The sequence below is a fragment of the Volvox carteri genome, assembly GCF_000143455.1.
Source record: "Volvox carteri f. nagariensis unplaced genomic scaffold VOLCAscaffold_109, whole genome shotgun sequence".
Classification (NCBI taxonomy): domain Eukaryota; kingdom Viridiplantae; phylum Chlorophyta; class Chlorophyceae; order Chlamydomonadales; family Volvocaceae; genus Volvox; species Volvox carteri.
This window is the reverse complement of record NW_003307652.1, coordinates 151,281-161,210: the sequence shown is the minus strand read 5'-3', so window position 1 is coordinate 161,210 and position 9,930 is coordinate 151,281. Positions and strand designations below refer to the sequence as shown.

Genomic DNA, 9,930 nt, shown 5'->3' with positions numbered 1-9,930 from the left:
GTAACAACATCAACAAGTGCAGGGAACTGCCTCCAAGGGAAAGGGGGCCGCTGGTGAAGCTTTACCACCCTGTAACAACATCAACAAGTGCAGGGAACTGCCTCCAAGGGAAAGGGGGCCGCTGGTGAAGCTTTACCACCCTGTAACAACATCAACAAGTGCAGGGAACTGCCTCCAAGGGAAAGGGGGCCGCTGGTGAAGCTTTACCACCCTGTAACAACATCAACAAGTGCAGGGAACTGCCTCCAAGGGAAAGGGGGCCGCTGGTGAAGCTTCACCACCCTGTAACAACATCAACAAGTGCAGGGAACTGCCTCCAAGGGAAAGGGGGCCGCTGGTGAAGCTTAACCACCCTGTAACAACATCAACAAGTGCAGGGAACTGCCTCCAAGGGAAAGGGGGCCGCTGGTGAAGCTTAACCACCCTGTAACAACATCAACAAGTGCAGGGAACTGCCTCCAAGGGAAAGGGGGCCGCTGGTGAAGCTTAACCACCCTGTAACAACATCAACAAGTGCAGGGAACTGCCTCCAAGGGAAAGGGGGCCGCTGGTGAAGCTTAACCACCCTGTAACAACATCAACAAGTGCAGGGAACTGCCTCCAAGGGAAAGGGGGCCGCTGGTGAAGCTTAACCACCCTGTAACAACATCAACAAGTGCAGGGAACTGCCTCCAAGGGAAAGGGGGCCGCTGGTGAAGCTTAACCACCCTGTAACAACATCAACAAGTGCAGGGAACTGCCTCCAAGGGAAAGGGGGCCGCTGGTGAAGCTTAACCACCCTGTAACAACATCAACAAGTGCAGGGAACTGCCTCCAAGGGAAAGGGGGCCGCTGGTGAAGCTTAACCACCCTGTAACAACATCAACAAGTGCAGGGAACTGCCTCCAAGGGAAAGGGGGCCGCTGGTGAAGCTTTACCACCCTGTAACAACATCAACAAGTGCAGGGAACTGCCTCCAAGGGAAAGGGGGCCGCTGGTGAAGCTTAACCACCACCCTGTAACAACATCAACAAGTGCAGGGAACTGCCTCCAAGGGAAAGGGGGCCGCTGGTGAAGCTTAACCACCACCCTGTAACAACATCAACAAGTGCAGGGAACTGCCTCCAAGGGAAAGGGGGCCGCTGGTGAAGCTTAACCACCACCCTGTAACAACATCAACAAGTGCAGGGAACTGCCTCCAAGGGAAAGGGGGCCGCTGGTGAAGCTTTACCACCCTGTAACAACATCAACAAGTGCAGGGAACTGCCTCCAAGGGAAAGGGGGCCGCTGGTGAAGCTTAACCACCCTGTAACAACATCAACAAGTGCAGGGAACTGCCTCCAAGGGAAAGGGGGCCGCTGGTGAAGCTTAACCACCCTGTAACAACATCAACAAGTGCAGGGAACTGCCTCCAAGGGAAAGGGGGCCGCTGGTGAAGCTTTACCACCCTGTAACAACATCAACAAGTGCAGGGAACTGCCTCCAAGGGAAAGGGGGCCGCTGGTGAAGCTTAACCACCCTGTAACAACATCAACAAGTGCAGGGAACTGCCTCCAAGGGAAAGGGGGCCGCTGGTGAAGCTTAACCACCCTGTAACAACATCAACAAGTGCAGGGAACTGCCTCCAAGGGAAAGGGGGCCGCTGGTGAAGCTTTACCACCCTGTAACAACATCAACAAGTGCAGGGAACTGCCTCCAAGGGAAAGGGGGCCGCTGGTGAAGCTTTACCACCCTGTAACAACATCAACAAGTGCAGGGAACTGCCTCCAAGGGAAAGGGGGCCGCTGGTGAAGCTTAACCACCCTGTAACAACATCAACAAGTGCAGGGAACTGCCTCCAAGGGAAAGGGGGCCGCTGGTGAAGCTTTACCACCACCCTGTAACAACATCAACAATACGTCTGGGATGTATCTGCCTCCTAGCGGCAGTCATTGTGATGGAGTCGGGACGCCGGTTCACGCAAGCGACAGCACATCGACGGGAAATCGCACACCGGAAAGGGGGCCGCTGGTGAAGCTTTACCACCCTGTAACAACATCAACAAGTGCAGGGAACTGCCTCCAAGGGAAAGGGGGCCGCTGGTGAAGCTTAACCACCCTGTAACAACATCAACAAGTGCAGGGAACTGCCTCCAAGGGAAAGGGGGCCGCTGGTGAAGCTTTACCACCACCCTGTAACAACATCAACAATACGTCTGGGATGTATTTCGTGGTCCTCCTAGCGGCAGTCATTGTGATGGAGTCGGGACGCCGGTTCACGCAAGCGACAGCACATCGACGGGAAATCGCACACCTGATCAGGCGGCGCAAATCATGGACCGCGGCCATCCACAGAGTAGTTGTTGACTCTCGGGTGCGGTTGGGTTCTTTTACTGCATTAGGCCGCCGACCTAAGAGCGGTTGGAACACTGTTGGACCTTCCTGCCCTTTTTTACGGTTAGTAGAGGACAGTTTGCTTTGCATGGATCCGCTCTCAGACGAAGTTGATCGGTATTTCCACCCCTTGGGTCGTCTCTTAGACGCAGCTCGGTGGAAGGGCGGTCCACTTTTTCACATCGAGAACACAAGTGCAAGTTGTGGGCGTGAGTTTGTCGCTCATAGGGGAGCAGCTGTTGGCAAAATCCCCCTGTTGGCACCAGCAGTGCTAGTCTGGTGCTGAGGTGTTGTGCGTGCCGGTACGGAGCACTAGTGCTTTTCCTTTCCAGGCTATGTGTATTACAATTACAGAGACAGGCGACGTGCATTTGGCTCGGTTTCTTTGCATCATGCTTACGTACTCCAGCTTCTACAAGGTCATGAGTATCAATCAGATCAGCTAGTGTCTCAATAACAGTCCAAGAGTGGTGATGTCGGTGGTGGTAGTGGTAGTGTACCCCGAGCAGTATCAGACATGGCTTTATTCCCCGCTAAACCAACCGAGGAGGCAGCACCGGCCTGTCGAGGTAACTGCAGGTGGTGGTTGCACACCAGCCCGCCACCAAAGCTGTCGGTGACCATTCTGTCCATGTGTTCGTACCGTGCTTGCACAGCACCGTCACCACTGCAACGGTGGCTATTTACTGTACCACCTCACAGCATTGTTGGCAGTCCCGCCTGCAGCAATGCGTCCCCCAGGTTTACATGACACTTATACATTTTACGACATCTGTGTTGTATTTTTTAAGCTCCATGCTGGTACCAAGCTTTTCAACGGTGTAGACATGACGGGTAGGAGCAGCCCTCCTCCAGGTCTTTCACACCGAGGCGCAGGCGTGTTGCCCAGAGGTTGATTGCTCGGGGCACGCACCATGTCTTGGACTGATGCTGCACAAAGTGCGACTGCGTAGCTGTTGCACGGAAATTATGTGATGGTCTGCGAGCCCCTTGCTGCAGGCGCACCCCTCCCGGACGTCCTTCTGCACATCCCGGGCAGAGACATCCCGGGCAGAGACATCCCGGGCAGAGGCCTCACGTTGCTGATGCGGAGCTCCTAAAGGCGCTCGTCTAGGGGTCACACGGCACGCTGAAAAGCATCTCAGAAGGGGATGGACACACTCGAGGCCAGTAGTTGCGCAGAACTTCTTGAAGCAGGCGGTTCATCCGCTCTGTTTGACCATCCGTTGGCGGGTGGTAAGCCCCGTTGATAACCTGCGCTCTGTGCCACTACGGCGCATGAGCTCTCCCCAGAATTTGCTAGTAAACTGGGGACCTCGATCGGAGACGATTTCCTTTGGAAAACCGTGGCTGCGGAAGACATTGTCCATGTACAGCTGGGCTAAGTCCTCAGCGGTCACATCATTCGTGGTGGGAGCGACCCGGCACATTTCCACATCAGCCTATCCACTAAGGTGACGATGGCGTCGTGCCCCGCCTTAGTGCGTGGCAAATGCGTGATAAAATCCACGGAAACACTAGCCCAGACGTCTCTGGGAATTGGTAATGGCTAGAGCAAGCGAGAAAAAGGATTGGACACTAGGAGAGCTTTGTTATATCACGACTTCAGAAAAGTACCGACCGGCGGGTGTCGGGACCCCCTGATACCCCCAGGACAGGATGCTACAGTAATCCCCCCTGCAGCTCAGGGTGTCCTCGACCACGTCCGTCTCATCAGTGGCCGCAGGTGGTCGAACTGCCCAGGCCTGATTCGAATCCGGGTAGGGACAGGGTTACCAGTCTCGATACCAATCGTAACGTCGTTCCCATCCCGACGCGTACATCTCTTTCGCTCTGCCTCATTCGAGCCGGAGATTCATGTAGAAGTACTACTACTCAAACTCAGAGGAACTCACTGTGCAAAGTCTGCGGGTAATCTGCGCTAGTCGCGGAGGGAAAGCGGCATCACGCAAAACTACCCGACCGGGCTCAAGCCTGGGTTCGGTATTGTTATCACTTTCTCACCCTCCACACACCAATTTTTGGTTGTAGTAAGCACTACACACCACCCCTCCGGCCCCCCCGCCTGCAATTCGTGCAACATATATACCGCTATGCCCGCTATGCTGATAATGATAACACCACCACCTCATCGGTCTCTCCGAAATATGATGCACCAGTTGGATCGATCATAAAACACTTCCTCGATAACACCCCACGGCGGCGCCAGGTTCGTCGTCGTACCCATGCCGTACACAACAGCGCCTCCGTCACCGCCATCGGTGTCGACGTCACCGTCATTTCCCAACCCCCCGGCGGGCCCTTCCCTCAGCGCCTGCTCCACCAGCCCCACCAGCTCCGACCGCTCAAAGAGGTGGTAGTAGCGCTGGAACACGACAGCGCTCTTGGAGGTGTCGATCTGTTGAAAAGGGCGACGGGTAGTTTGTCCAGGGGTTCAGGGAGGCGGTGAGGCAGGAGACTCGGTCTTGGAGTGTAACATCAGGGGCGAACTAGATGAGGCGAACGGGTGGAAAACACGGTTGGTTGGGAAAAGCTGTTGGCTGTTGGTTTTTCTGATAAATAAATAAAGCCGGCATGGCTCCCCGTGCGGGTGCGGCGCAAGAAATCTGCATTACCTGCAAAACCCTAAGTCCATAATGTTGTTTTTAAGTGCATGCACTGAGCCATGTATAGCAAAACGCATGAACTTCTGCACCCTGAACTTTCAACCACACGTGCTGCTATCAATCGCAAAATAACTTCCGGAATGTTCGAATCACACCATCTTTGCACCCACCTTCGGTCCGCCTGCTGCTGCTGCTGCTGCTGCTGCTGATGATGATGATGATGACGATGACCCCAGAGGAGCAGCACCACCACCATCAGCACCGCCAGGGCCGCCGTTGTTACCGCCACCGCCGCCACCACCGTTTCCGGCAGCCCCTGCAGCGGCCCCCCTCGCGGCCTCTCTAGCCACCTGCACCGCCCTGGCGGCCTCAGTTCGGTGGAAAGGCAAATGCCATGGCACGAAGTAGTCCACTCCTCCATCACCATCACCATCACGTGGACCGCCGCTACCAGCCGTAGTCCTGCTCGGGATGTCCCGCATGATGGCGCCCTCGCCAGCAGCACCATTGCCCATGCCGCTGGGCTGTCCCACCGTCGCCGCCGCCGCCGCCGCCGCGGCGGCTGTCACTGCCGCGGCTGTCACTGCCGTGGGCTTGGATACAGCTGTGGAAGTGGCGGTGCCGTCAGGTGCGGGTATCCTCATCCACTTCGCGGTCGTCTTGGCGGGATCCTCCTGCTCAGTAGCCCATACCGTCACAAGTGCCCGGCCGCCACAGCCACAGCCAATACCTCCGCCGTTGCTGGCAGTGCTGGCAGGAGGGCACAGGGCACGCAGCAGCTGTCTCAGCAGCCGTACCCGGCGGCGGCGACTGCTGAGGTGGTGCAGTACGGCAATGCACAGCACGCCGTCGCAACTGCCCGGACGGTACGGCAGGTGCAGCGCATCGGCGACGAGGGCATCGGCGGCGGGGGGCGAGGCGGACGGCGGCAGGCCGGGGGCATGTAGCCGCTGAGCCGCCACCTCCGCAAGACCTTGCAGTACAGTACGGCAAACACAGCCGTGTCAGGTCGTGACGCATGGTTACGACGTACGTGGCAAACCATCATAAATCAGCTGACATGATGACCGGTTTGTATATACTCATGTAGCACATCATCAATCAATCAATCAATCAATCAATAATACATGTACTACTACACAGATGTCGTACAGATGGCCTAAAGATGATGTAAGTAACGGCAAATGCAGTACTTACCAAACAAACAAAGGAACACGGACATAGTATATATATGTATGTATATATAGAGAGATGAACCTCTTCAAAGATCTATTTGCAATCACCTCACCCGAGCTGATGTCGCTGCCCAGCACTGCCAGATCCCGCCGCACTCCAAAGTACTTGCCATTACCGCAACCCACGTCAGCCACCACTGCCCCCTTCGGCAGCGACTCGATGAAGCTGCGAACCCGCGGCCAGATAGCGAACCTGGATAAAGGAGGGGGAGGCAAGTGTCGCAGAAATATGCTGCTCCTTAAGTGGTTAGAAAATGAGTCCCACAAGTTGCATCTGCGTTTTGTGAGGCACGTTAGATAAAGTCCACATCTCATATGTGCGGTGTTTTCCTTTCCTCCGTGGCTTTTAGGCGTTGTAGTATTGCCCTTGGGCCTTCGGCTCGTATGGGTAGTCTTACAGGTATGGGGTCACGCACCCCCAACCATGTAACACACACACACACACATCTCATATAACTATGCCGACTTTGTACACGTCCTGTAGTTTCTAAACGTTTAAAGTTTTTGCTTCCGAAGTCCAAAGCTACAATGAAAACAAAAAAAAAAGGCATCCTCTTTTGTCGGGACTTTGTAAAACCAGCAGCCGCAGCACGCCCGAGGCCCTATATGTATACCATTGTAGAATGCAGTATCGTACATCCGTACATCCGTACCGTGTCGCGCTGAAATGGGGTGCGATAGCGTCGTACACCTTGTGCACGTACTCCGCCTCGAGCGCCGCCAACCTCGCCTCCTCCTCCTTCTCCTTCCCCTCCTGCTCCCGTTGCGGATCTGCATGCTGCTGCTGCTGCTGCTGCTCAGCTGACATTTGAGGTTGCTGCGCCTGCTGATCACCATCGTCGTCGTCATTAGGCTGCTGGTGGTGGTGGTGGTGGTGGTGGTGGTGGTGGTGGTGGTGGCTGCGGTGTAGTTGGAGTTGGGAGATGCGAGTGGGAGGCAAATCCGCCTGCAACAACAACGACAACGGTCATCAGCCCCTCTTCAGCCTCCTGCGTCCCGGTTGGTGTACAAGTCGAGACAGCTCAGGAAATTGTGTAGACATGCACACGTACATACATACATACATACACATACGTTAGACACCACTGACATATATGTTTATATAAACACATCCCGCCAGTCGCTTCGCCGACATCAATCACCAACTGCCAACCGCTAACCACCAACCTGCTGGCTATCGCAGCAGTCCGGGTAGTTACAGTTGCAGGGATAACCGCGAACCTGTTCATGAGAGCGCGTGTATGTGCGTGTGTTCGGGGGGGGGGGGAGTTTAAGGGTTTAAGAGTGTCTCTCTGTGTGTATGTGTTTTAAAATTTTCAGAGCACCAACTGCCGGAGCCGGTCCCAATCAAGGGAGCGGTTTGGACCGGCGGTTGGGGTGTGGGGGAGTTGGGGGGGTATGTATCGGTAGCATAAATCGGCCTCATAATTGACACCTAGCCAACTGTCAACGTTCTAGGACTCAGCCGACGTCTTGTTACTTCGCGATTTGTAAGGTAAATCCTAACTAACAACCCCCAACGAAAACCCCACCCGTCACTGACACGCGTGCACGTTTCCCCCTCTTCATAGTTCCGTCGCTGACTCCTCCAGACAATTTCCCCTTTCCATCCTTCCCCCCTTCCCCCTCTTTACATCTGGCGCCGCAGCACTCTTTCCTTGGCATCAGCTTCACTCGCTCGCGGTTCGTCTTCCCCCTTTTTCCTCCTCCCATACACACACGCACACACACGCACACACACACACACACACGCACGCACTCACACGCACACACACACACCTTCCTAAACGTCAGCGACACTCGGCGGCCTCGGGGCAGTACCTGACCCCCGACCACGTCAGCAACCCGATGGGGGATGTAGTGCTGCCTGGGGGGAGCGGGGGGGGGGGCCGGGTCGGGGTGTAAGAGAGGGGTGAAGGGTTGAAGGAGAGGGGTGACGCGGTGAAGGGGTTGAAGGGAAAGGATGGGGCGGAAAAAACCCAAATAAAAGAAACCCATCACTCACTTTCACACAAACACGAATGGGGCCCCTCAAGAGGAACAGAGCTGACAGGAAGTGTGTTTCTTACCAACCGGGGGGGTTTGGGGACCGACGCGGGGGGTACGGTTCAGCAGCTTATTACTGGAACCGTGGAAGAGCCCAACTACCCGGCGGTTGTTTTACCCACCTAACCAACAACGGTCAGGCAACTGTCAAACCCATTCCCGGACCAATTCCTACCACCACTACCAAAACGCATGTTTTTTTCGCGCCTCCCCTACTTACCCCACAAAGCCACACTCACTCTCACAGCACTCATCCACTCACCCCTTCCCCCCAAAACACACACAGTCCACACACGCCTCACCACGCATATCTGGACTCCCCCCCCATCACGAGCAGCGACCTCCGGGGTAGTAGCAGCGGCCTGGCTACCTCCCCCCTCCGCATCTCCATCACTGCCGTACTGCCGAGTGACAGGGAGATGATAGGGCCCGTAAAGGCCGAGTGGGTGTCCACATGGGGAGCTAAACCCACTCCGGGGTCGTACTCGTTGACGGTTAGCTGGTCTAACGGCTGAGATACCTGCAGTGGAGTGGGTAACGGATTCGGTGGATTTTAGGGTTTTGGTGATCTTACCCTCCGCTTAGCCGTCTGGTGTGTCGCCCCCTACACTGATTTGGTATCCGGTATTCGGCACAGACGCACAGACAGACAAATAGGCAGACACACAGATGTTCCCTCCCCCACCTCCCAAGTGCCATACACACACGCCCCATTTCCTCCACCCTTTCATTTCCCCCCATTCCCCCCCTCACCTTACCTCCGGCAGTGCCGATATCCGCTCCACCAGGTCGCTCACCCAGGGGGGTAGGTGACCCATGGGTCGGGAGGGGTCCACATTACGAGTCTTCGAAACGGGGTGAGGAACATGGGGAGGGATAAGGGGGGTAAGGGAGGGAGACTACGGAAGGCCGGGCAGAGAGCGGGTTGTTGGAAGGGCGACAGAAAGGTGTGTGTGTGTGTGTGCACGTGATGTGTATGTGTATATAAGTACGTGCGTGTGCAAGTTCGCGGGATGTGCGTGTGTTTGTGTCAAAAGTATCAGATAGACGGTATACATCGTGATGAGGGGCACCACACGAACAAGAGCGCAGATGGATTGAGGTTTGGTTTTTGTTCTTCGGCTTACCGGCGTTCGCCTGTCTGTCTGTGTGTTCTGTCTGCCCGCATGTCTGTCTGTCTGTCTGCTCGTGCGCCACTACCAGTAGTCGTCCCTATCGCCACTACCACAGCGCCTCCGGCTATTCCTACTAGCTTCTCGGGCGTCTTTCTCCCATCTTGTTGACTTATCTACATCTCGACATAAGGATTAATGATTTCAAACAATTTCAATTAATCCGCAGCTGTTTTCTACCACTTCTTCATTTATGGACTACAATGACTTGTCGGTAAAGCTCTGCTGCACACTGTGATTTCCTTCGTCAAACTGTATGTATGTATGTATGTATGTATGACGTTGATTACACTGTGGGCTGAAAAGCCGGGGGCCCAGGGCCGAAGCACAGCGCGAGGGGCGGGTATGTATGTATGTATGTATGTATGTATGTATGTATGTATGTATGTAAATATATATGTTTATACTTCCCGCGGCTCACATATATATACACACATACACACTCACCGAGTAATCGAAGCGGTAGCCGTAATGCTGAACTCGCCGCTTCGCCATCACCTCCCAACTCCCCCCTCCTCCC

At 55.1% G+C, this 9,930-nt stretch overlaps 1 protein-coding gene across 1 annotated transcript in view; it reads right to left on the bottom strand.

Annotated features, from left to right (window-relative positions):
- Positions 1 to 3,931: 3,931 nt before the first annotated feature.
- VOLCADRAFT_108374 (uncharacterized protein) overlaps positions 3,932 to 9,930 on the bottom strand; it is a gene marked incomplete at its 5' end in the record, with an annotated part of 7,654 nt that continues 1,655 nt past the window's right edge. The window contains 7 exons of the mRNA XM_002958847.1: positions 3,932 to 4,749; positions 5,755 to 5,930; positions 6,246 to 6,385; positions 6,846 to 7,048; positions 7,360 to 7,413; positions 8,609 to 8,758; positions 8,997 to 9,083. Coding sequence (XP_002958893.1) covers positions 4,480 to 4,749; positions 5,755 to 5,930; positions 6,246 to 6,385; positions 6,846 to 7,048; positions 7,360 to 7,413; positions 8,609 to 8,758; positions 8,997 to 9,083 — 1,080 coding nt within the window. The 3' untranslated portion in view covers positions 3,932 to 4,479. The remainder of the gene's footprint in view (positions 4,750 to 5,754; positions 5,931 to 6,245; positions 6,386 to 6,845; positions 7,049 to 7,359; positions 7,414 to 8,608; positions 8,759 to 8,996; positions 9,084 to 9,930) is intronic.